At 41.6% G+C, this 23,974-nt stretch overlaps 1 protein-coding gene across 3 annotated transcripts in view; it reads left to right on the top strand.

Moving 5' to 3' along the window:
- Window positions 1–23,974, top strand: part of RASSF4 (Ras association domain family member 4) — a 1,767,318-nt gene that overhangs the window by 1,407,464 nt on the left and 335,880 nt on the right. For all 3 annotated transcript variants that reach the window (XM_044056757.1, XM_044056756.1, XM_044056755.1), the window contains exon 6: window positions 2,204–2,361. In XM_044056757.1, the coding sequence (XP_043912692.1) occupies window positions 2,204–2,361 (158 nt within the window). The remainder of the gene's footprint in view (window positions 1–2,203; window positions 2,362–23,974) is intronic.

Genomic DNA, 23,974 nt, shown 5'->3' with positions numbered 1-23,974 from the left:
GCAAGTGCTTACATCTGGAAATGCTTCTTAAAGGTGCATACACACTGTTCTGCAGTCTACCAATAAAAAATTAATTCAACTTGTAGTATATATAAAAATGTTTTTTCACCCCCATCTAAAGGTAAAAATACATAGATAGACTGCATCAGCAAATAAGGCTGTGTTGTGGGAGGCAGCGATCTGCATAGTTTCTGAATTAATTTTGTGCTGGTTGCCTTAATTTATACCACATTATCAAGAAGTTAACTTGTCAATGCTGACAGGATATCATAAGAACTCTTGACTACCAGATGACTGTAATGCTCAGGACATTGTGGTAACTGAGAAGAATGCAGTGTGGATGACTATGGGATTCAGCAAAACTGTGGAGAAACCTACCTTGACCTTGTGGTATTATGTCCACACAGAAGGATACAGCTTATGTGACACTCAAAACATGCAGTGTTTTCAAAATGTTCTCTGTAATCTAATCACACTAGTAGGGATTAGAAAAAAATAAATAATAAGAGTACAACAGCTACCATATAAGTACACAACCAATACATAGCTTCTATGTTGTGCTGAACTGATATGTCACTTGGAGTATGGAGTGGCATTCAGGTAGCTTAATTTGTTCCAAAGAGCAAATATTTGGTTTTCTTTGGGTAGAGCAGGAGTGTTTTTGCAATAAGCCATTTGTTTAGTTGCAAGATGTCTGCTTGAAGTTTACTTTGGATCACTAGGAGTTGTAGAGCTTGGCCTGTAGATGACCATATCAACTGCTTCAAGAATGAGTAGTTTGCATGAGCCAAATGTTTATGAAGATTACGAATAGTGAGAGTGGGGGAACTCCTGAGTGGCATTAGCTTGAGAAAAGAGAGACCAATTTAAACTGTAAAGGATTTGTTAGTGAGGAAGTACTTAACATTTACAAATAAATGTTGTGTATAAACAGACTTCTGATAGCAGCAAACCGTGTAACTAGTTCCCCAGATGGTGTATCATCTGAAAATAAAAAGATGTTGGAAGTGTAGATCACGATAACCCAGCTGGAGTCTTCTTCTAAATTGCACTTTGAATAATCTGAATTACAAAGCTAAAAGAGTTATAAAACTAAATAAAAAAACAAAGCTTGAGCCAAGAACAACCAAATATCCACTTTAATTCGTCACATCAAACAATAAGCGCTTTCGTCACACTGGACTTCCTCAGACAGTCTGAGGAAGTCCAGTGTGACGAAAGCACTTACTGTTTGATGTGATGACTTAAAGTGGATATCTGGTTATTCTTGGCTCAAGCTTTGTTTTTTCATTTAAAACTGAGTTACGATTGAAACCTGCGGCCTGTGACATTAAAAGCAGCCTATGCTTGGAAGGGTTGAGAGAGGCTATCAGATTTATATTTTATATATATATATACATATATATATATATATATATATATATATATATATATATATATATATATACTCACACACACACACACACACACACACACACACACACACACACACACACACACACACACACACACACACACACACACACACACACACAAATACACATGCACATAAGCATGGGTATGTATGTTTATATATTTTTGTATGTATATAATTGACATTTATTGACCCTTGTCCTTATTGCATAAGTCATTGCTGAAAAGACTTGCTAGACCAGATCACTTACCAGGTTAACAAATGATAAATAAATAGAGAAGTAGTAGCTACCCTTTAATATAACTTGGCTCAACATTATCATATCAGTATGCAGTTAATAACACAGACATTAGTTATCTGGCACACTTCTTAAAGGACTTCTCTGCAGAGTGTACTGCCATCTTACTTATCCTAGGTCCATGACATGCCTGCTGCCTTAGTCATAGTACTTGTATGCACATCTTGGCACTCATGTAAACACTGTCCATTTTCAGAAGCTGTTCTCTTACTGCTTTCTTTGGGAAAATGTTTTTAATAACTTGTCACTTGTAAATTCCTAATGGATTCTTTAATAAATGTAATCTCATGGTGTTTAACCTAAGACATTTTATAGATTTCTTTTTCTGACCGCAAACACATCTTTTAGAGAAAAAGATTATTACAAAGATTTTCCTGGAGAAATGTAGCCTTGACTAGGAGAGTCAATATTATGTTGCTGTCAGTTTTGAACTGCTTGATTGTGTGGGTTATTTGTACTTTAATTTCATTTCACTCTCATTATGTGTGCAGACATGAACAACACAGAGGAAGAGATGCCACAACTTATGCGAACGAAAAGTGATGCCAGTTGCATGATACAAAGGAGGTTCAAATACCGATCTCCTGCAGAGATACAGAAAAAAAAGCGACATCGATTTTCAATCAATGGCCACTTTTATAATCACAAGGTAAAAAAAAAGATGACCAGCAATTCACACTGTAATAAACAATTAGCATAACAGAGTTGAGTCATACAACATGTATGCAAAGAAAATAAATATTTGTCACTGCTGCACTGTTTTATCATGTTGCCATAGAATAGTCTTTAGTGTTAATATGGACATTGTGAAGTTACAAGCATAGTTTGAAATTAATATGAAGAGCAATAACTTTCACATTCATAAGATACTGTGAGGAAATGTGTACATATGTACTACATACCTGTCATATTCATAAGGCACTGTGAGGAAATGTGTACATATGTACTACATACCTGTCATGTTCATAAGGCGCTGTGAGGAAATGTGTACATATGTACTACATACCTGTCATGTTCATAAGGCGCTGTGAGGAAATGTGTACATATGTACTACATACCTGTCATGTTCATAAGGCACTGTGAGGAAATGTGTACATATGTACTACATACCTGTCATGTTCATAAGGCACTGTGAGGAAATGTGTACATATGTACTACATACCTGTCATGTTCATAAGGCTGTGAGGAAATGTGTACATATGTACTACATACCTGTCATGTTCATAAGGCCAGAGGAAATGTGTACATATGTACTACATACCTGTCATGTTCATAAGGCGCTGTGAGGAAATGTGTACATATGTACTACATACCTGTCATATTCATAAGGCACTGTGAGGAAATGTGTACATATGTACTACATACCTGTCATGTTCATAAGGCACTGTGAGGAAATGTGTACATATGTACTACATACCTGTCATGTTCATAAGGCGCTGTGAGGAAATGTGTACATATGTACTACATATCCGTCACATTTGTAAGGTACTGAGAGGAAATGTGTACATATGTATTACATACCTATCACATTCGTAAGCTGCTGTGAGGAAATGTGTACATGCGTACTACAAGTAATTACTGGATGCACCTCTGGTATTATATTAACCAGTTTACTGTCTCTTATTTACTAATATTCTTATGATGTTAGATGCTTAGTTTTTAATCATCTGAATATTTTTAATATATAAACTACAAGATACAGTAATTGCTTTCTCTTATGTTTAGCCCTTCAATGTTTTGCTCATAATTTATTTATTGTTTTTGTTTTAACAATAATGTATGAGCCATCATTATGAATATACAGTCATGCTATACAGAAGACTTCATGTAAAAAACTCAAAAGACTTACAGTCAGGTCTCATATCACTTGATCTGGTATCACCACTGCTCATGAGTACAGTCTTGCATTTTCAATTGTACATATAACTATTTGAAACAGACCACAAAATGCTGTTGCACATATGTGTATCTTTAATATGTGTTCTGATCTTAGAACTCCCTAAGAACAGATAAGACAAGCTTTACACTGCTTGTCAGCTGTCACTGTTACTCCAAGGTGCAGTGACTTTAGGGTTAGGATAATAAATTAAGAGGATTACTGGGGCTACAAAAGAAATATTTGACAAATGCTACTTTTGCATGAGCCAGAGAATGTGTGATCTGTGATTGCAACTGTACAAGTTTAGACAATATGAAAGACTTTTGCAATGATTCTGAGGTCTGACAATGGATGAGTTGAGGAGACGTAGTGACAAATACAAAATCTCTTGCTCAGTTTTGACTGATCTAAAAGTGGCAGTCATTGATCTCATGTTTTTGAATACATTTTTAGATATAAAGTTTTATGTCAGAGTATTAAAACAGTCTCCATTTTGGTCTTCACTCATAACTTTATATGTTTGCAAATTTGGTAATCTTCAATATGTTTTCCATATAAATTCAGAATACTTTACTTTTAGGAAGAATACTTATTTAATACCTTCCAGAAAATATGATGAGTGTTACAAAAAAGACATGGAATGGAATCTTTGTTTATATAATTCGGAAGTCCATGTTCAGTAGTTGGTCACAAAAAAAAGCATGTTATATAAGAAAAATATACCCCCGGATTCAGCAAGTGCTGTATGGAGTGCAGGAATAGTGCAAGAGCTGCTGCACACAATATGGCCGACGAGCGACCCAGGAACAAGTTCCGAGGATGTGCACGAGTGGTCCTACACTATTCCTGCACAGACACCACTGCTATCCGCTAATTACCTCATTTGCTGGTGAAAACCTTGCAAATGAGGAGAATTAGTGATCCAGGAAGCAGGCAGGCATCTGTGCAGGAATAGTGTAACCTGCAGAAATGTATTCGGTTACTAACCGAATACATTTCTGCAAATTACAAAACGGATGCATGACAGCTTCAAAGAAAGCATGTATTCAATGTAGTAGGTATGCCAACGGCCAATGGCATGAGAAATAGTTGCAAAATTATAAAAAATAACTTTTATTTATTTTTTAGCCGATTTCCGCAGTTTAAGCATAGGGCAGCAGTGTGCAAATGGGATCGGCCCGAAAATAAGAAAAACAGTTGGAAATAAGCTTTTAAACTGAAATCAGCATTTTGCCATAATAGTCAATGGCATGCATAAGACAACAATACCAGTAAATAGTGGTTGCTAAGGGGGAAGGCTGAGTGTGAGTGTGGTAACTATGAATTAGCATTCAGTTTTATGCAAATGAGGGGACTGATATTGAATCACAGATTTCCTCTCAGTGTTAGCTTGCACTCAGCCATGTAGGTGCAGCAACACCATTGTATAAGAGGTAGATGACCTCATAACGGGGAGTGTCATGCATGTCGTAAGCTATTGGAGCTCTGTGGCCTGTGTTTGCCGTTAGCTAAGCACAGCCAAGGAAAGGGGTGTGTCTGAGGCTGCCTAGCAGTGCTTACATTGCCTAAATTGGTGTGCGTGCTGCGCACCGGGTTTTAAACAAAAAAAAAAGAAAAAAAAAGAAACAGGAAATAGCGGCTCTGTTCACATCTGAGCACTGGGTATGCACACCACACGTCGGGGCTTAAAGGGGAAGTCAATGGGAAGGGAAAACAGCAGTAGGAAGGCAATCAAGGAGAACTAGCATAGCTGGCAGATGAAATGTATCAAAATCAGCCAATTACACATAGAACAGCCTAGCACACTACTATAAACTATGCAAACACCTGCCAGTCTGGTTTTTCCCACAAACTCTACACCACCGGTGTACACAGACAGGGAAATTTTACCCGACAAAACTAACAAAATGTTAGGGGCTGCTTTTGCTCTCATACATCAATATGTGCAAGAGGCTGAGAGGGTTAAGCATGTGAATGCTGAGGACCAACCCACAGTGAGGAGAAGGAGAAGAGTGTACAGACCCAGGGTAACCTACCAGGCACTACATGAGCTGGAGATATTAGAGTGTTATATGGTGGACAGGGATTTTCTACAGCAAATTGGTGAGATGTGCCGGCCACACCTCACACACAGAATCAACAGAGAGGAATCCATCCCAGTGGATACTAAGGTATGTGTAGGCTTAAGAATACTAGCCACAGGTACCTTCCAAGGGGCAACTGGGGATATCATGGGGATCTCACAGGCATCAGCATCCAGGGTACTTCACCAGTTCCTGGATGCCATGTCAGCACACGGTGAGCCCATATATTTCCTCAACAGCTGTGAGGTGTTGACCAGCAATATGCATCTCTTCCACCAAATTGGGAAGAGAATACCCTGAGGTAGTAGGTGCTATAGACTGCATGCACATACACATCAAAGCACCACCTGGTGAGCGGTGTAGGGTCTACATAAACTGCAAGGGCTTCCCCTCCATCAACTGCCAGGTCATGTGCGATGCCCAGGGCATTATCTTGAATGTGTGTGCTGGCAGCCCTGGAAGTTATCACAGCTCTCACATCTGGCATATGACATTGCTGTACCAGTTATTTGCCAGTGGAGACATCCCATATGGCCACGTAGTGGGGATGCTGGTTACGCACTGGAGCTGAAGACACCCATCAGAAATGCACACACACCCAAACAAGAACTCCATAATGAGGCACATGCACAAACCAAAATCATAATAGAGCATGTGTTTGGGATGCTCAAGTCATGGTTTCGCTGCCTGGACATATCCAATGGAGCCTTGCAGTACTCTCCAGCTACATGTACACAAATGTTCATAGTATGTGCCATGTTACACAATATGATCCTGTGGAAACAGCTGCAGCAGAAATAGCATGGGGCAAGGCCACACAGCCCCCCCACCATTTCCAAGGCCATCACAGGCACAGAGGGACTCGGAGGAGGAACAACCTGAGCCTGCCCATGTAGGCAGAAGGAGGTGTGTCCAGTATGCCCAGGGTTTGGCAAAGAGGCAATGCATAGCACATACACTGACATGGTAGGGATCCAGGGAATGACACCTCTCTCTGACTCGCACATACAGTAAAAGGGATGCCAAACATGACACTACCTGTGCTTTACCATGTATAGGGAGTGTACTATGTGCATCCAACATATTCAGCCCTCCAACAACATCCTCAATACTGGCGCAGCCATAAGGTAAGTCACTCTTCCTATCATCTGCTAAATGGAGTTATATGTTCTATAGTTGTATCTATGGTATGGACGTGAGCCTGCAAGGGAATCGGGTGGCTGAATGGGATGGCAGCAGATAGTGGACACCTATATGGGCAGATGAAATCCATAACAAATACTGGTGTCAACATACTAGGCAGTACTAGACAAGGTAACAAATCCCACGGCAGTACATGTGGTGGCCCAAATGTGTGTCCATAGGACACACACATGCATGTCAGTGAGGTTCACATACCTAACACCAGCCTCAGCCAGCAGAACAGGTGCAGATGACCATAAAGAAAGGCTGGACTAAGGCCTCCAGTTGATGGCACTAGTGAACAGCCCCCCTCCAGACCTAAACAGACAGACTACAGCAGGTCTGGTAATTGTTCTGAAGGGTAAGAAGTCTAAAACTGAAATGTAGGTCAGTAAAACCTAAGATCTGTACTCTACTGATATGCCTCCAGTCTACATGGTAGGTCAGAATAGAAAATGAAATGAAAGCTAACAGAGTACCTGAAATACCAGTACAGTCATAGAAAATGATTAAAGTCATCAGGTGTGCCCCCACACAATCCTATGTAGAAATGCAGTAACATGTACGTGTGGGTTTAATAACAGTGGAGCACAGATTACCTGAGCTGTCCCAATCTACAGGATAGATTGTTGCATGTGTACAATATGCAGGGGTCAGTGTGTTAGGTTGTTGTGTGTTCAATATTGTCTGGAAGTGGTCAGCATATAGGCATGGAGGTTTGTGTCTCGGTGGCCTATGGCTAGTACTGTTGAGTACAGGGCCATGTTCCAACAACTGCAGTGCCAACAACAATGCTTCTCAGCTATACCCATGTCAGCAGTCATCCATACTCACTGTCCAGATGTCAATGTCTGTCACCGTCTGAAAGATGGATGTGCCATAAATGTGGGCCCAGACATACACATAGTACACAGATGGAAGTACCCTAGACAGAGTACATAAAATGTAACTGTGAATTGCACACACCTTTGGAATTGTACATACAGATTAGCAGCACATTAGTTGTCTGTGTAGAATGGAATACTGATGTAGTCTGGCCAATCAGTGGCAGACCACAAAAGGCACAGTTATGAAGTAATGAGAGACTGCCTATGTCCCTGCACAAGGCAGCATAAGGGGAATGTCCCATGTATATCTGTGAGTCAGCTGCAAGAAACTTCCATATCACACATGCACCACACCATCAGCCACAGGTTTATCACAGGTCATATCCTTGCTGTTGGGAATGAGTACAGTATGACACCCACTTCTGTATGAGAATACCCACAAAATGCAGCATACTGAAGAGGTGTCCTATGCAGGTTTGTCCCTAGCTGTAAGCAGCACCCTGCCAGCACCCAGACTAATGGATTAATATGGACAGGAACTATTGCCATTAACACCTCGTGCACTTACCCTGTCACCCCAGGGGAATCCAGTGGCTCACAGCCTGGGACTGTAGGAGTGACAGAATGAACTGGCCTGCTACAGATCACTACCAAATGGCCTACAGTCCTCTGTCAAAGACCTGTACCTCAACTGTAGTGCCAATGTATGTTATCTCATGGGGTCCCAACTAACAACATAACACAGTCAACAGAACACAAATGCAAGGCCATGTTGACAAATCCCAGTAGCATGCCCACCATATCCTACTGCATGAACTGTAGACTAACCCCTAAATACCACTGGGATGAAGGGACACCTATAGGGATACTTCTCAGATATTGCTCACATAATGTTAGGAAGAGGATAGAATATCAGAGTGGGGGGTGTAGAAGCATGGACGTCATGGGGTGTGCAAAGTCTGAAACTCTGGTGTGTGCCCATACTACCCATGCCAGCAAACCCAATAATGGGTGGCTACAAACCTGCTCATAAATCACAATGTGAAGGGGAACTGACCAGATATATGATCCCTGCCTCTGGGTAACCTGGGTGAATCTGTACAGCTGAGGGGTAAGAACACAGTAGGATATGGCCATTCTGTTACATTGATATATGTACAATAAGGGGATCCTCAGCCACCATAGTACCAAGGTGCTGGACCATTTACACAGACCCATCAGCAAGTGTCTGTAGCTGCCCCTCCAAAATGGCATGAGTGTGCAAGAATATGTAGACTGCAGACCACAATACTGGACACAGCTTAATTCATCTTGTATTTCTCAGGAAATAACTGTGAGCAAATACATATATCTGTCAGTAGTTGACATGATACATCACAGTGTAAAGCAGTACATATGTCTGAATATCTCTGCTAACACCAACCATGTAACACAAGCAGCACAGACACAATAGTTACAGTATCCCACTATCTTTCACCCATTGTGACGCCATATTGTCAACCTATCTACAGATATCCTGCAGGAACAGGTTGCTAGCTGTAGGTGTAGAATACAAAATCCTGCACTGGGGTATAACCTACCTGGAATGGATTCACCCACTCAATACAGAAGGTCATACTGGGCATGCTCCTACACTTAGAGAAATGAAGCCCATGTCTGCCAACACAGTGGACTATACATATCTGTCAGTCGCAGATGTCTGCGCACACACACGCACACCACATTGCACACCATTCATAGTTTGTACACACATTAGATAGGAATACTCACACATATCCAAGGCCAACACACTATAATATGTCAAACATACACACGCAGATGTGGGGAAGAGAGAGACAGACAGTGACAGAGAGATATCCATCATGAGGCCTGTCCCACCCAGCACACATCCAATTAGCCAATATCACATGATGTGCTGATGTCAATCACTGTAGACATTGCTTTTGGTAGCCCTCAGCCCTATAGTATCTGAGGTGCTTGTGATAACTGTGTAACACGATAGTACAAATCAGTATTCATCTAGCATAAACAAAGTTGTGTGTGACTGAGTGTGTGTGTGTGTTTCCAGAAGAATGGTTTATGGCACATTCACACACACTGAATTTCCCATTGCCCATGTTAGCACTCCTGCTGATGTCAGTCACCTAGAAATAACCCTCTGCCCAAATCTCAGCCCTGTAAGCTGTGTGGTGCTTGTAATATGTGTGTAATACTGTAGTGTAGAAAACTAGTCAGGTAGGAGATCTAATCCCTGACATGGCAACTGTGAAACTCTGTGTGTGCATGTGTGTGTGTGTGTGTGTGTGTGTGTGTGTGTGTGTGTGTGTGTGTGTGTGTGTGTGTGTGGAGATGAATGAAAAAAAAAATGCATTGATTAAACGGTGTTTTTGCGAACCTGTGCTTGGTTTGGCACAACTTTAATTACTTGCTTTTTGCTACTACTGTTTGTACCAGTTTACTGGCTGGATATTCTCTTTCTCTTCATAATACTATAGTGTAACAAACTAGTTAGGTAGGAGTTCCAATCTCAGACATGGCAACTGTGAAACTGTGTGTGACTGTGTGAGAGTGTGTGTACTTCTTTGATGATACCTGATTATATGGACAGTGACACTTACTACTCTCTCCTTACCCCTCCTTTAGCACTGCTGCTGATGTTAGTCACCTTCAAAGATACCCTGGTACAGCTTTCCAACATGTAAGCTCCATGACATGTGCCATAAATGCAGAACAATGTAGTAGCAGTAACTACATAGGTATGGGCTTGAATCTCATCCGTGGTAAGTGTTTGGGTGTGTACATATGTATGTCTGTTTCTCAAAGATTTTAGCCCCATTTACACCCAGTATATATCACAGAGCCTGACTTTAGCAGTCCTGCAGATATCATCCACCTTAGAAGTACCTGTTGCCAAACCTAACCCATGTAAGGTCAGTGGTGCATGTGGTAAATGTGTAAAAATAATGGTCTGTAAGGATTGTAAGATAGAGGTTTGAACCCCACCCCTGACACATATAAATGTGTGTGTAGGGTAAAATTATTTTTGGGATCTTTCACCTACTACATCACCCAATGCCAGTATCTACAAGGTCAGGTGATATTCCTCACCTTATAAGTACCTTGGGACAACATCCATCCTATAAGCTTTGTGGCGCATGCGATAAAGGTGGTACACTATAGTAGCAATACATAGTTAGGTAGGGGTCTGAATCTCAGTGCTGGCAAGTGTGTGTGTCATCAATATCATGTGTGGAGGTTGCTGTGATAGTGTAATAACTGGATCCATTGTGGGGTGGGTTTTGCTAAATTATTATGCTGAGGACCTAGTATATGTCCCAATGTCCACCTTACAAGGACAACAGATGTTAAATACCAGAGAGGTTGGTGTAGACAATCCATAGCCCTACATGTGACATTATGGACTGGTAAACAAAACAGGCAATCTTTCTATTACTCAGAGAACACTCTCCACCCGCGTCTCATGCACAAACACACTTGGCTGGGCAACAACCACTATATTGGTAGTTCCCTGCATATTGCCTCACAGATAGTAACCATGGTGTGATTGCAGTGGACTGCATGCCTGTTGACCACAAAAGTGCCACTGACATCAGAAAGTACTTTGATGTGTTATGTCTCCGGACTGTGTGTATTATCTAGCAAGTAAAAGGACATGGCAACTTGTTCCATCCCCTCAGTAGGCAAATAAATGTGTACAGTTGCCATGTTCCCCATTGGATGTCTGCAACAACAGTAGAGTCTGCAAACGTAACCCACAAAGGGAACACCATGCCTTATACACATGCGTCTGTATGGACAAATGCCACTAACACCACTGAATACCTGTATCATGCTGTCAATGTAGGTGCAAGCACGACCTCAATTACGTTGCCAGGTCTCACTGAATGAGGTCAGGAATGCTACATCAGAAGATAATCTGTCGACACAACATGCCCCAGAGACCTCAAGTACACTTCCACATGTCAAAGAACATTTGTGTGGGACATGTGCACAATCCAGACACTGTCCATGTTATGGAATATAGATCACATACATGAGAAGCAGTGCACTTCACTGGCCACCCACAATAGTAATCCAGATGAGTAGATGGTGAATACAATACCCACACCTGGGGACCACTCCAGGGACTACACCCCTGAGCCACACTGGGGACTATTGTCATGTGGCCTGATGCCAAGGTATTCCCTTGGCCTAGCCTTGTAGAGCCTTCAGGCCCATTCACCTGCTTAACACCTGTGAAGCAATGAACCTGTGGATCTCAGTACCGGCAAGTGTGTGTGTGTGTGTGTGTGTGTGTGTGTGTGTGTGTGTGTGTGTGTGTGCGTGTGTGTATAGATGAATGATGTTGATGCCATTCACGCTCACTACACCTCCCATTCCCTACTTTAGCATGCCTGTTGATGTCAGTCACCTTGAAATAACCCTTTGGCCATGTTTCAGCCCTATAAGCTTTGTGGGGCTTGCAAAAACTGTGTAATACTGTACTGTAGCAAACTAGTTAGGTAAGAGTTCTAATCTTGATCCTGCCAACTGTGATAATATGTATATTTCTGTGTGAGAATGTGTGTGTCTTTGTTGACACCTGCTTTTGTGGACATTCACATCAGACTTACTACACTTCCCTTACCCCTTCTTTTTAGCACTGCTGCTGATGTCACTCACCTTCAAAGATACCTTTGGGCAGCTCTCCAACATGTAAGCTCCGTGGCACATGCAACAACTGTGTAACACTGTAATAGCAATACATAGCCAGGTAGGGGTTTAGAACTCAGTACTGGTAAGTGTGTGTGTCATCAGTATCCTGTTGGGGTGATTGTGTAATGATAGGATCCATTGCAGCATGGGTTTTGCTACATCATTATATTGAGGACCTATATGTCCCAATGTCCACATTACAAGGCCAACAGTTTTCAAACACTGTAGAGGTAGTTGTAGACAATCCACAGCCATAAATGAGTACTGCCATGTGCAATTACTATGTGACAGTATGGATTAGTAAACAATGTAGGCAACCATTATAATACCCAGATACCACTCTCCACCCAAGGATCATACACAAACATGCTTGGCTCTTACTCCCTTCCTTTCTTACTTTCTATCTGTCTCTCTCTCTCCCTCTCTAGTCGATGTGGAAAAGTATATCTGTTTTGCATAGACAGCAGCTTGACTTTTGTAGGTAATGCTTATGATCAGCTGATGTCCTGAACATGAGTTGACGTCCCCCACTTGCCAATTGCATGGAAACACAATCCTATAACTAAGCACTTTATGTGGGTGTTGGTCCTTTTCCTTCACTGTGAGCAGGACTTCATGTGGATGTCTGACAAACAGCATCACAGAGGGTAGTTGGAAATACCTCTTACAACATACACTGTGGAGACAGGCCAACAAACAGGAGAGGGATGTTCCAGACAGGGGGACAGAATGTAAATATTGCTGTTCTACATTCAAAGTAATATTGGTTTAACAGGGTCTGTGTGGATATGGCTGTTCTGCATTATTTAAAGTCTGGCATGACAGTGTTATGTGGTTGAGGATACTCTCACCTCTAGGGCTATCTGCAGACTGGCCAGAGTTTGGAGTCTTAGATGCGGTGTGCTTACTCACACACTTCCTATCTTTAGAAATGCAGTAGCATACTCTGATGATTGCAGTCAGTAAATGGTGACATCCATGTGTGTTACTCACTTCATATCCCTCAAAAGAGATATGTCACAACAAACCCTGTTGCACCAGGGATTTTCTCAGTTTATCACAGCAATATGTCGATATTGGCCCTGTGTTTGTGCCTCTGTCCCCCAAGTCTGTCACCCTTTGTCCATATGCCATGCAGTAAGAGGTGCATATGTACAGTATATCATTATTTACTAACATCATTCCTGATAACAAGCCAGTGATATATCAAACTGCTAGACATGTTATGTATAGTAGGCCTTATATTTGAGGAGAAAACCTGGACATTCTGTTGTAGTCTGTACAGTAGTGAGGTCTGTGTAGTTATGGTGATTGTTGACAGAGTGTCAGTATTGTGTAGCAATGTATTGTGAATATATTACTTGGCCTGTGTACAGACTGTGGTAGATGTCAGTGTTCTTGGTCCTGTTCTATCTGACGTTGCATGCTGCTCCAGTTTCTGGTACCCTATCAGAGTATATGTTTGTAGGGTCAGACTGAGACATGTCCCATACCACAGTTAGGCATCAAATTACACTGTGAAGTTGGCCAGTATATGCAGGGTGAGTGTGTGAATGGCAAATATGATGATGGTTTTGTTCACACAGTCCATATACTGTACTATTCATTAGGCTTACCATAATGTGACTGTGACTGTGTTGAGATTGGTTGTGGGTATGCACTTTCACACTGGTGTCTGTTACTCCCTGCTGTTACATGCCTTTAGTGCCTGCTATATTTTTAAGTACATGTGTATTCCCCCATAGGAAAATTGGGTTAATGTTGTGACAGTCTGCCTGTAGTTTGCACAATGCTTTGTGACATGCCTAGCAGGTCACTGTATTTACCTAGTGTGATGTTATGTCCAGATATTTCAAATAAAAAAACAAAAGTAACCACAGTGTAAAATATAACTAAAAAAAAAGTCCAAAGCATACAATGTGAAGCAATAGGAAACACTTTCAGTCAGCCAAACTCTTCGGTCCAAGCTGTTTTTGTTCTTCAACATACAAAAACACAGACTGAGCACTTTCATCCACTGAAACGGGACTTTATCAGAATCTAACTGCACTCCATAGTACAACCTTTAAATACTGTTAAAAATGAGTGTTGTCATCACCCTTCACAATCCTTTAAAGATACAACTACCTTAATGCTCAAAGGAAATGCACTACAAACACCTTTTGACACAAGAACATTTTAACAAACATCATTTATAAAAACAAACTTTTCAAACTCCAAGACATTAATCAAATGTAAACTTAAAAATGTCCATATATTTGTCAGTTGTACTGTTGCCTGGCCACCATACATGTTGTGTGTTTCTGAAAAAGCAGTGGGATGCTGTGAAGATGTATGTCACTAACTAGTGGGAAGTATGTGGGCTTGGGTCCTCTGCTCCTCCAGTTAATATGTGTTAGGACAGACAGGAAGGTGTGAATGCATCAATTGTGTGAGCTTCTCTATTCCAGTATTTGTGTAATATCCCAATTTTCATGGCTGTAAACATCCCCTTTGTCAGGCTTGGTCCACATGCCTTGCACTAAGGAGTTCTGTGTATACCTTTGGACTGACCAGATTGTGTCAGACTGTCCACGTTTATTGGTAATATTTCTGCTGTATTTCACAGGATCATTACTGTGATTTGTGTGATACTTCAGTATGATGATTTTATGATGTTTGTCAGTAACTGATGACATACATGTCAGTATCAGAAGTGACTTCCTACACAACATGTCTGTTGACACAACCCCTGTTACTGTAGCAACATTCTACATTTATAACTGCAATACTTAATTACATTCCTTTGCACTAAGACGTTGTGACTTATGGTGCTGAGGTATGACTCCACTACATGTTTTGGGCATATGTTTTATATATATATATATATATATATATATATATATATATATATATATATATATATATATATATATATATATATATATATATATATATATATATATAGATAGATAGGTTTATCTTTAAAACCTTGAATCACAGTGGTTCGAGCGCTCATATGAGCGACTCGAAACCACAAAAATGTAAACACCGGCAGTCCTTAATGTTCAAAAAACAGCAAATCGCATAGCAGGTTCACTGTATTTCGAACATTAATGTCGAACAACAAAAAAAAGAAGTGTAAAATGGGGGGCTGCGCCCCTCCCTACACCCCCCAAAACCCCCTACTTTATTATTCTAATTCCAAGATCGCACTATAGTGTGGAAAGCAACCATTTCCCAATCCACACTATAGTGCAATCTGCCCCAGAATGTCGAATGTGCAATGAGTGTTACTAACTATGCATTCGCTCATTGCACATTCAAACCTTTTTCCGTTCGGCATTTGCAAATCTTGCAGACTGCCTTTCACACAATTGCAATTCACCTGTGTGCAATACGCACATCTAAAGGTGTATGTATATATATATATATATATATATATATATATATATATATATATATATATATATGCTGCCCCTTCATAAGATCGAATAAATGGAAGCTCGACACCCATAAGCTCGAGCCCAGAATCTCAAACTTCCATTCACTTCATAATTGTTAATGGGAAGTTTAGGGCTTAAAAAAAAAAGATTTCACTTACCTTTTTGCAAGGGGCAAGGTTCCCCTGCATCCTTGCAGCTAAATCTAAAAGACTGCACTGTAGCGGAGGACAGGGAAATCTTCCGGTTTGCGCTTACGCATATAGCAGAAACCGGAAGATTTCCCTGTCCTCCACTGTAGTGCGATCTTGGAGTAGGAATATTTAAGTAGGGAGTGTAAGGGGCACATGGGGGTGAAAGACCCTGCAAACACATTAGAAAGGGGTCTTTTTTTTTAGTTCCCCTTCCCATTTTCGAGTTTCTGTACATTCGAGATTCTGGCCTCGGTCTTATGAATTTCGAGTTTACAGAAATTCAGTCACGTGAAAGGGAACTATATATATATATATATATATATATATATATATATATATATATATAGCGTGTATGTACAGGTATACATATACCTACATCTGTATGTACATATCCATATCCTTGTTATGTGTAAACATGAGTGTTGTATATACCTTCGCAGATGTATCCCACCCTATTTATCTGATATGTGTATATTTAAATATAAAAAACATGACTGATTCAACACTATCTTCACTAACACGTAGTAAACAATTGTAGTAGTCAAAGCAGTTGTTCACTACTATTCAGTACGTGTACTGAATGATATATTTGAACAAGCAACAGACATTTTTATAGCTCACATGGCTTAGTGGTCAAGTGCTATGACTGTAGTTTAGAGGGTCCTGGGTTCAAAACCTGCAAGAGCTGTTTCTTTTGTTGCCAGGCAGAAAAAGGACTTTTGGATGCAGGGTGGTTAAGGTAGTTTTGAGCAGCTTTAAGTGGGTCTGCACAGGTTTGCGTGACAGTAAGCAGTGCTAACATACGGTTAAACGAAAAGGGACTTACACCGTGTAGGCTTCACTTACCAGTGCTCAAATCTGCTTAGCATTTACATTTCAGCAATGCTTACACCTCAGCCATGGTAACCAGTGATCTCATTCTAGTCTGATAAAATAGCAGGGTAATGATATCTTTAATAAATGTACTTAATTACATGTATATAACATGCTTCTATGTGCTGTCATTACAGTAGCAAGGGGTGTGAGTATACTGCATGGGACACCTGGGTATACATGGCTAGTACCACAATCTTTTATTTTTGTATGTGTTTCATACATGGGTAGTATCCCATGTTATATGCAGTCACACTTGCATGTTTTGTATCATTACGTTACTACTTTTAACAGTGCTTTTCCAAGTAAGAGTAGATTGCAGATTGTAGTACTGGAACAATACACCCCTGCATGCAAAGCTGGACTCTGATTACTGACTATCATGTTCTTGGAGTGTGAGGTGTATGTTGTTAAGTATCTCCTATTGGATATTGATCTGATATGTGAATATTAACTGTAGACTACTTTGTGTTTAGGACATGTCATTGAGGGCTGCTGTCATGTAGTAATGGCATACCTATCAATGTCAGACGTCTATCTGTCAAAACATTCATCCTAATGCATAACCTGTTGTTTAGCTAATTTCTGTCTGTCCTCTATACAGATGTGCAGATGTCAGGTATCCATCTTAGCTGCTTGCAGGAAATTTCTGATTGACTGACATTGACATGTCTGCCCAGCTGTGTTATGAATGCCACAGCTGGGAAACCCCACCCTGTATGCACCACATGTCATGGATACCTCAACCAGACTACCACAGTCAACAGAACATGCTTGGGTATAGGTCTCTAACCCAGACACTGGCCATGTTATGTAATATATGTTGCATACATGTCAATTGGAGCACCTCACTGGCCCTCTGCAAATTAAAGCCAGATGATTGGATGTTGAATTTAACTGTCACCCTGGGGATCACTCAAGTGGCGTTGGTTGATAGATGGCCTGCTGACAAATGTCAGGTGGCATGATACCAGTGTACCCACATGCCCTACTCTTCTCATCTCTTCATGGACATTAGCCTGGTAAACACCTAGGAACTCCTGCACCTATGGACCCCAGTACTGACAAATGTGTCAGTGTGCATTGCTGAGAATAACAGTGTCTGTGTGTTTGTAAACTTGTAGTTGACAATATTCTGAGGGCCTTCTCACCCACTACACCCCCCCATTGCCATACTTAGAAATGGCTGCTGCTGTAATTGATGTTAAATGTACCTTGTTACACTCTTCACCCTATGGGCTACCTGGAGCTTGCACTACCAGCATAACACTGTTCTACAAATGGGTAGATAGGCATGGGTTACCCCCTGAGTCCTGGCAAGTGTATGTATGTGTGTGTGTCTGTGTGTGAGTGTGCATATTTCTAGGAGACAGCATTCTGAGGCCACATTCTCCAAATACAATAAACCTTGCCATGCATTATAATGGATAGTGATATTTCTGACATTAGGAGAGCCATGACAAACCCTCACCCTACTATCCCTGTGGCATGTGCAATAAATGCATATCTCTGTAGTAGCACTGATTAGATAGAAAATGGGTTGTATTGCAGTCCTGGTCAATGTGTGATTGTGGGTATGTCAGACCATTATCATGGGTTTCAGTGAGTACAATATCCAATGTGGAGTGTGGGTGCTGGGTATACTGTCTTTACACCATGGTATTCCCAGTACATGTCCAAAGGTCCACGTTATGAGGACCGCTGTCACCATCAACCATAAATATAACTGATTACACTATCCAGCCCAATGATGCATGTGTTGTGTGCAAAAACTCTGTAACAGAATGGATTCACTGACAAGGTAGTTAACACATTTTACAACTGTATATGTTGAATTGTGTTAGACATCTAATATGTTTAATGCTTTATTATTGATGTTACTATGGCATGCTAGCATTTTTGTATGCACCAAGTTGTTTATAGTATAATAGTATGTATGGTCTATTTGTATAGCTGCACCTTGTTCACTAATGTTATCCATGTAATTGTGTTGTGTGTAGACAGCTCATACTAGTGTCTAACTTATTTCTATATGTTTGTGCTGTTACTGGTGGATAGAATCACATTAGAGAACCACGACAGATTGCTGCTCGCATTCGAGAGACTTGAACCTCAGCACTGAAATAAATAGGACATGCTGGAGGGACAGATTCATAAACCAGAGGCTCCCTTCACTCTGGAATAAAATCCCAGTCCAGGTTAGGCAGAGTCCCTCATTGACTCTCTTCAAGAGGAATCTTGATGAGTGGATGGGAGATTGTAGGTTTACCCCGGGTATCACTTCTGTGTCACTGTTAGACAGAGGCACAGTATACTAACCTCGAAAAAGGGCATAGCAAAATAAATTTAAAATGGGTGGTGAAAGCCAAACACATTCTGGCTAGGCTTATAAATGCCCTAGGGCAGATAGCCTAGTATGAACCTATGAACCTATGAACCTATAATGTGATGTTTTGGCAATTTGGTCTAGGTGGAATTACATAGGCCAAAATGAGCTCACTGCAAAAAGAAGTACATCCATGTGATCAGTATTCTATGTGTAATGCATCAACACCAAGCGTGTGTGTGTGTGTGTGTGTGTGTGTGTGTGTGTGTGTGTGTGTGTGTGTGTGTGTGTGTGTGTGTGTGTGTTATTCATGGACATTTGGTGTGTGCCACGCAGTACACTTACACTTATCCACTGTAGAAGAGCTGCTGATATCACCTGTATACACCCCTCAGACCTATCAGCCATGTGGCACATGCAGTAACTGTTATACAGACCTGTTACCTGTGTTCAGCTGTAGCCGGGATATGATACAGTCAATGTGTCACCACAGTGCTATACCCCTTGTAGGACAGGACAGCAGACCAACATCCTGCTGACACATAGACCGCTAGAACACAAACAGAATACCTTATGGAGACCACAATCAATCAGTGTTAAAAACAGCTATAATGCATCATGGGTGGACAGCTACACACTCATTCCATTCCATTCCAGCTGAAAACATGTTAAACAGCATTACATTGCTAAACCTTAGGACATTCACCGTGTGCATTAGAACCATATCAGCATGTCCCTCCATTGATGATATGGATGACAGGGATGTGGCATAGGTATCATCATATGTGCAGGGTGTGTTGCGGGTTTGCCAGAGGCCTAGGCTAAGCCATTTGGTTGATATCATGTGTGTGGGTTAGGGGGTTCTTTATTAAATGGGCTGTGCAGATGTGGTGTGTGTAGGTATGGAGGTGCCCTAGCTGTGTTGGTGAAGTGTGTGTGTATGTATGCACAAATGTCTGCCATGTGGCTGCCCTATACAGGGATTTGTTGAACAACTGCAGACCATACACGTCAGGGTGTACAGTTCAATGTCTCTGGCCACGGACCTGCCAAGGGTTTTATGGGCACTACAAGGCAGAATCCCAGATATAATACTCTTCCCTGATGATGACAATTGTCCACTAGATCCACATCCCTGTTGGAACAGGCCAGGACCATGTACATGTGGCCTGCTGCATTGTGGTGTGGACAACACCCCCGAGCTGGTACTGCCACTATGGGAGTGGCTGTGAATTGTTGCACATCCACATAGACCTCCACCTGTTGGTGTTGCTGACCTCCGACCCTGTGGCCACCACCCTACTCCCATCACATGCTCTACCACAAACACCACATGGTCAAGGATTCCCACCATCTCACCCAACCGTCTATCCAGGGCGTCTGCAAAATAATGGTTGGCACCTACAAGATGACAGATGTTGTCAAGTACAGCAGAATGAGTAGCCTTCTGGAGCCTCAAACTCTGTCTGGTGTAATGTTCAATGTATGCCTGTGCTCCATGATGGCCCAAAACATGTGTCTGGTGACAACTGCTGTGGCACTTCTGCAAGGGGCATGATGGCCAGCAGCCCTCCTATGAGCACCCCTGTACATCTGCCAGTGTGGTACCTCGCCGGTCATCCATCTATGGCTGCTGTGTATAGACACTTGCCATAGTCCCCACATTGTCCTGTCCCATGCCACCATCTGCCAACTGTCCCTCATCTATGGCCACTGGTGATGAGGTATGTATGGGCATTGTGACTGTGTGCGGGGATGGGGTGGATAAAAGTGGGATGTCAACCGATGGCACAGCTTCAGCCCCTGACAACCCTGCCTGTGCCTCACCATGCCTATCATCATTGTCAAAGGCTGTAGGGACACTAATATCAGTTTGCCTGCAGGAGGGACCCTGACCCACCTCCCCACCTATGAGGGGCAAGCAACAAATGTAATTTAAGACTTGTACATTATGGTTTACCTTTATACACACACACACACACACACACACACACACACACACACACACACACACACACACACACACACACACACTCTTACAAGTGAGGTGGCACAAAGATATTACCAGACCTCTCATTACCCAACAGTCAACATGCATGACATATGGCATTCAACAGCATGCACTGCAGCCACACTCAGTCCTTGTTACAAACATCATACATCTCTGTGATGCATGAGTTGTGTTAGTAGGTGATGCCCCTTCCTCTGGAACACACTGCACCCATGTAGACAGTATTGTTGTGCACCTGTATAGCACACTGGCATGTATTGTGCACCATACTTCATAAGTGTACACACCATTGCTGAATGTGTATATGTGTGGCAGTTATGTTTGCTCTGTTGCTGTTGTCTGTTGTTGTGTTGTTGTGTTTGTCTGACACATACCTAGGATGATATGAGGACTGATGTCAATAGTTAATGCCTGACCTCTGATTTGCAGATCTCGTCATCAGCAGTGCATGTATGAACAATAAAATCCGATTACACTGACAACCTTCAAAGCTTAATGTGGATATGAGGAGTGTACACACCCTTGTTGACATGCCAGCCTCTTCCATGATATGCAATGGGGCCACAAAGCTGCATATGTTAACATGACACACACCTAATATGTGACATATGACCTATGCAATCCAATGCAGTATCAAACAAATGTGTTAGTTGTACAGATGCTGAATGAGATGCATACAATATGTGAGTTGCATAAGTGTGCACACCCTTAACACAATGATTTGTTGCAACACCTGTTAAGTGAACTACAGCAGTTACTATTCCTGGAAGGGATATACTAGCATGGCCCATCTTCACTTGCCATTATTTGGTTACTCTGCCCTACAAATGTCTCCAAACTCTACCGGATTGCAAGGTCAGCTCATGTGCACAGCCCTTGGAGGTCACACAGTGGCTTCACTATTTCTATGGAGTCAGAGCTATGTCTGGCACAATTCATGACCTTGACTGTGTTCTGATACAGCCATTCTTAGTGAGCTTTAGATGTATGCTTCAGTTCACTGTTGTGTTTCAGGATGACACCCCTCCCCATCCTCAGCCGACAACTATGGGCCACACAATAATGTTATTTTGCAGTATTCCAAATTCCAAATGCCATGTCTACCAGCCTAGTTCCTGTTAATGAACAGCAAACCTAAAGGTGTACACTAGCACCAGCAAGGTAAAAATGGAGATGGTGGCCTTGAGGTGGAATAAGGTGTTGCTTGTGCACCACATGTATCTTTATGAATACTGTCTGTAGGTTTCAGCCTTGGTCTCATGACACCATTACACATTGCAACACATGCCTTTGGGAGACTTGATGTTATGCATATGCTACCTGTAGAGAGCCCTGGATGATAATTCCTGTGGAACAACTCTTTCATCTGATTACCCTAACCCATAGGCCACACTTATGCAGATTCCAGGCATTTGTCGACACAGGTACTGCACAGGGAGTACTTGCTAGACACTCCTGCAAGTCCCTCAGTGTTGCTGCATGTTTCTGGGCAGCCTCCATGACCAGTTTGCAACATGTGTTATCATCTGTTTTGGATGGGCATCTGTTTATTTTCTACATTAATGTTGTCCCATACTTCATACACACATACATGACTGTCTGCACTGTTTGCCATGGTATATGCAATGGTGAGGTAAAGCTACTTTTCCCACTCCTGGGTGCTACCTTTCAGATATGGGATCCATTTCATGGTTTGTAAGATGTGTGCAAGCCATGGCTGCCTCTGTTGCAGGTGAGTGGGCAAATGTCATGGACACACTTCTTGGACAGCAGACCATTACTTGGTGTGACATTGAGGCCCTGTACTTGATGGAATATGTGTACTCAAGAAGAGTGAATGCTGTTAGTACTTCACAAGCTGCTTCCACAATATGCTATTTGGAGTGTGTGCACGCCTGCTTCCAGTGTTTGTTAAGGTATGTATTCCTCATATTTGTTGTCCTAACAAAGGATTCCATATTACACATTAATTGCTCATGTTAGGATCACATTACAGGTTGTAAAAGTTGTGGAATGTAGTATTGTGATTTGCCATTGTTTATATCAGGAACAGTTGCCATTGTAATAGTGGTGTATACACTGCTGTCGCCACTGAATAAGGGTAATGTTTCAGACATGTCCCTACTGTAGGCCATTTGTCCTACCATAATGTTCATCTCTGCCCACACATTTTAAACTGACAGGTTGTTAGATATACTGCAGGACTCTTGCATACCCTTCAGATATGCCACCATGGTAACTACTGTGATGCAGTGCAGTTAGCAGCAACAATAAGTGAACATGTACAGCATGCATTGTGGGTAAGTGTCAGGCGGCTGGTGATTTCAAATTAAAGGGGGGGGCTGCAGGAGACAGCTGAATGGTTGGGGTCAATGGGAAGAGGTGCGGCTAACTGGAAAGGGGAGGAGTTATGCTCAAAACCAGAAAAACTGTAACTTTAATTAAATACGCTGCCCTGGGTGCCAAACCATCATTATGAGAGTCCAATCAAGACAAAATGAAGTGTAGAAGAAAAAAAAATATTTCAATGCATTGGCTGCATGACAGCTTACTTAATATCTAGATGGAAACAAAAAGGTTGTGAGAAATTTTTATTTTATTTATTTATTTTATTTGAAGTTTGTTTGCCAGGATGGTCCATTGGGCTGAATGAGCCCATTTTCAATGGAGTCCTGGGGAGAAAAGCTCCATAGCTACAATATCAAATATACAAGTAAAGAATAAAAGTAAAATACAATAAAATAACAT

This window comes from Protopterus annectens, chromosome 14.part0 (assembly GCF_019279795.1).
Source record: "Protopterus annectens isolate FY-2018-M chromosome 14.part0, PAN1.0, whole genome shotgun sequence".
Lineage (NCBI taxonomy): Eukaryota > Metazoa > Chordata > Ceratodontiformes > Protopteridae > Protopterus > Protopterus annectens.
Note: the sequence above shows the minus strand (reverse complement) of the source record. Positions and strands in the feature narration are given on the sequence as shown.